Raw genomic sequence first — 3581 nt, 5'->3', positions numbered from 1 at the left:
CTGGGACCCGGGAGCAGTAAGACAGTGGCGGATACTAGAGGTGGTGTCTCATCGCCATCGCAGAGGACGTCAACCAGTTCGTGTGTTTGCTGAGACTTCGGAAGTCGTAGATTTAAGGTAATTGACTTTTCTTATTTCTTAGTAGGACCTTAGAACATTATAGACGGTCAGATACAATGCTGGCAGCGGTGGGATAGATTAGTTATTAGTTATTAGTTGTCGTGGACATTGGGCTGTCTACTCGGGGTATAGGTGTGACGAGAACCAAGCGAAAGGCACGGTGCCGACGGGTGTAAGACTGGGGTTTTGTTTTGTCTCTAAAAACCATGGCGGAAGTTGGTGACGAGGTAGATAGGTTGAAACAAGAGTTAGAAAAGGCGAGAGAGGAAGTATGCAAGTTAAAAGATGAGAGACAGAGGGTCGCACAAAACGAACTGAACTATTTGAGGAAGGAAATGGAAGAACTGAGAATGGCCGGAAATAGGAGGGTGGAAATGATAGGTGCCAGAGAGGTGAAAGAATGGTGTGGTAGCGAAGGAGAGATGAGTGTAGAGGAGTTTGTTGAGAGAGTAGAGATGTTGCAGCAAATTAATGGGTGGACTGAGCAGAACACAGCTGATTTGGTGAGACGAAGAATGATTGGCGAGTCGGCAGAATTTTTGCGAAATGCGACGAGTCAGAAGCAAGAGGGATGGACATGGAAGGAGATAAAAGGGCTGCTATTGCAGCGGTTTGGGGTGAAAAAAGACAGAGTGGAGGAAATGGCGAAACTAATGAACATCCGACGGAAGGAGGGGGAAAATTATCGGAGATTCGCTGATAGGTGTAGAACAGCGGCGCGCTATGTTGTGAAAGAATATGAGAAAGAAGAGGAAAAGCAAGTAGCGAATGAGATTCGAGAGGAGATGATCTTGGGAGTATTCATGGAGGGTTTAAATAGCGAGGTACGACGTGTGGTGAAGGCTAGGAAGGGAGTAAATACCCTGACGGTGGTATTGGATATGTTGAAGGACATAGGAGAGGAAGGTGACCGGAAAAGAGTAAGGAAGGTGAGGAAGGAACTAGAGGAAGAAGAAGCAAACAGCAGCGGTTCTGAGGAGAGCTTTGCGACGGTAGTAAGCAATAGCAGCGAGCGAAGAGGAATTCGGCGGATCGAAGGTGAGAAGAAGGAAGGATTTGTAAAGATGAAACGCGCAGATGCTATAGTAGCGGGCGGGAGTAAATGGCATGATAGGGCGAATCCGGCTGGAGAAGTGCAAGGAGAGCGGCAGAGATCACTGCGCAGAGTACCGTACACCCCATGTAGGAGGTGTGGACAGGTTGGTCACTGGACACGGGAGTGCACGATACATCTGGGCAACCAGAAGAGTGGAGAGTCACGTTGGAAACCGGAAGAAGGAACACGGGTGGGGAAAAGGGCGAGCAACGAAGAATGCTTTCAGTGTGGGCGACCGGGGCACTTTATAAACACATGTCCACAGACCATATGCGATAATTGTGGATATGGCGGTCACGTGTGGAGACAGTGCCAAAATACTGGAACATCCGCGAGGAGGGGCCCATTTTCGCGGCGACAACGGCCATGGGAATCAGATAAGTCAGACAGGGGGGTGGAAGATTATGCGAGCCTAGCCGGAAGACGGGCTGAAAGCCGTAGCGTTTCCCCAAACTAGGTGGCCCTCCAGGTTCCCCTAGCTTGGAGATGGCCCAGAAAACTGGAGGGGGATATATTGGGAAAGCGACCGTAACCGCAGGGGGAGTAACATCCTTGATAATTACCGCCGATTTTCAAGGGGCTAATAGAAAAGTTTTAGTGGATACGGGAGCCGATGTAACCTTACTGCGAGAAGCTGTGGAGGGTGTACCAGTTATCACCGGCCGAAGCGAGACCATTACGGGGTTGACGGGGGTATGTCAGCGCATCCAGGGTAAGCAGAAGCTAAACGTAACCATCGGTGATACCGCAGCCATACATGAGGTATGGATAGTCGATGTGGACTGTGGAGCTGAAGGTATATTGGGACTCGATCTGATGAAACGACTTGGACTGGTGATCGACGTTAATAGAAATGAATTGCGGACGAAGGAGGCCATGATACCTGTTATACGGAAAGTCACTCACGAGATACTGGGAGGTAAAAGGAGAAAAGTAACATTTGATTTACAGCGAAACGAAATCAAGGAGTATCATGTGGAGACAACAATGAAAAAGCTAGGAAATGACGGTAGGGGGGTTAACCGTAAGGAAACTTCTGCTCGACGAACATTAGTGATCGCAGCGGATAGTCATGGACGCTTCCTGAAACCACTTCTTCAGCGATGGATTGGAGATGAATGGGAAATGGAGGAAATGGTTTGGCCAGGTCATGGTACTGTAGATATTATTAATGGGGTACAGCAACGGACGAGTACACTTGGAGCTAATGATTGCCTCGTTTTGTTAACGGGCACCAACGATATTCGGCGGAAACAACAAGAGCAAGCAAATGATGCAAGAGCGAGGTTATTTGTGAAGACAGAAAAACCTAAGATTATTCTCTGTAATCTACCAAAACGATTCGACGTAGTGTCAGGTTCTACTGTTGTAGAAGACATCCGTCAACATAATTTGGACTTGTTAATGGTGATGCAGATACATATGAATGTAGATCTGGTCGATATATACAGCGGCACAAGGAGAAGCGATTATACCAAGCAGGGATTCCATTTTAACCTTAAGGGAAAGATTAAGTTAGCAGAAAGGATTCGAGAGGTCTTGCAACCCGACAAGAGATGCTGTGAGAGGCAAGCGTTGACAGAATATGTAATGCGGGATAAATATTGGGAAGTAATCAAAGGAGTGATGGAACAAAATGCACGGCAGTGTACAGAGAGCAAAAGCAAAACGAATAGGGAACGAAAGAAGACGATAAAGCGTACAGCTGATGAAAGTGGGATACGTGGTGGAATAGAATTGAAGAATCGTGTTAAGTTACTTGAGGCAGAGGAGGACAATATCCCCATTATTTCGCACCAAAGTGAAGAGCATAGAGAGAACCAGAAGAAACATGTCGAGTTTGTACGGGAATATTTCAAAGAAACAAAGGAAAATGGAAGGCGCAAGGAAGACGAATTTGTGTGTTTGCAGAGGACTCAGATTCAGGGAGATCATATGGATGAAGGAGAGTATTTTAAAGTAATAGATGGCGAGATTCAGCGGGCACCAAAGGATCGGCGAATAAGAGCAATTTGCGGCGGAGTCTGTCAGAAAAATTGGGAGCCAGCTGAAGTGGTACTAAAAAGTAGGGCCCACCTGCCAGCCTGGAGCGAAACTATACTAAAAGCCAAAATTAGAGGACCGAACCAACCAGAGGAAATAATTGTCGAGCAGTTTGGACACCTACCATCAGGTGTTAGAGTGAACCGAGTGATGGCAACGCGAATGGGAGATAACGTATGGGTGAAGTTCATAAATTGTAACCAGGAATCCGTGGAGCTAAGTTCGGGAAGAGTCGTAGGAAAGACGGCAATAATCACTCGAGATAATACCAAGATGGTGAGACAGGTGAGAGTTGAATCTCAAGGGTCCGACTTCACAGAGG

General features: G+C 47.1%; 1 protein-coding gene across 1 annotated transcript; it reads left to right on the top strand.

Annotated features, from left to right (window-relative positions):
• The first annotated feature begins 326 nt into the window (after positions 1 to 326).
• LOC126888658 (uncharacterized) lies at positions 327 to 1673 on the top strand. Its single transcript, XM_050657020.1, has one exon. The coding sequence runs from the start codon at positions 327 to 329 to the stop codon at positions 1671 to 1673; it is 1347 nt and encodes a 448-aa protein (XP_050512977.1).
• The last annotated feature ends 1908 nt before the right edge of the window (positions 1674 to 3581 follow it).

This window comes from Diabrotica virgifera, chromosome 7 (genome assembly GCF_917563875.1).
Source record: "Diabrotica virgifera virgifera chromosome 7, PGI_DIABVI_V3a".
Lineage (NCBI taxonomy): Eukaryota > Metazoa > Arthropoda > Insecta > Coleoptera > Chrysomelidae > Diabrotica > Diabrotica virgifera.
The sequence above is the reverse complement of the archived record's forward strand: the minus strand, read 5'-3'. Positions and strand labels throughout refer to the sequence as shown.

Bases quoted from the DNA above. Each gene is read 5' to 3' on its own strand.
- LOC126888658 (XM_050657020.1), top strand. From the start codon at position 327: ATGGCGGAAGTTGGTGACGAGGTAGATAGGTTGAAACAAGAGTTAGAA.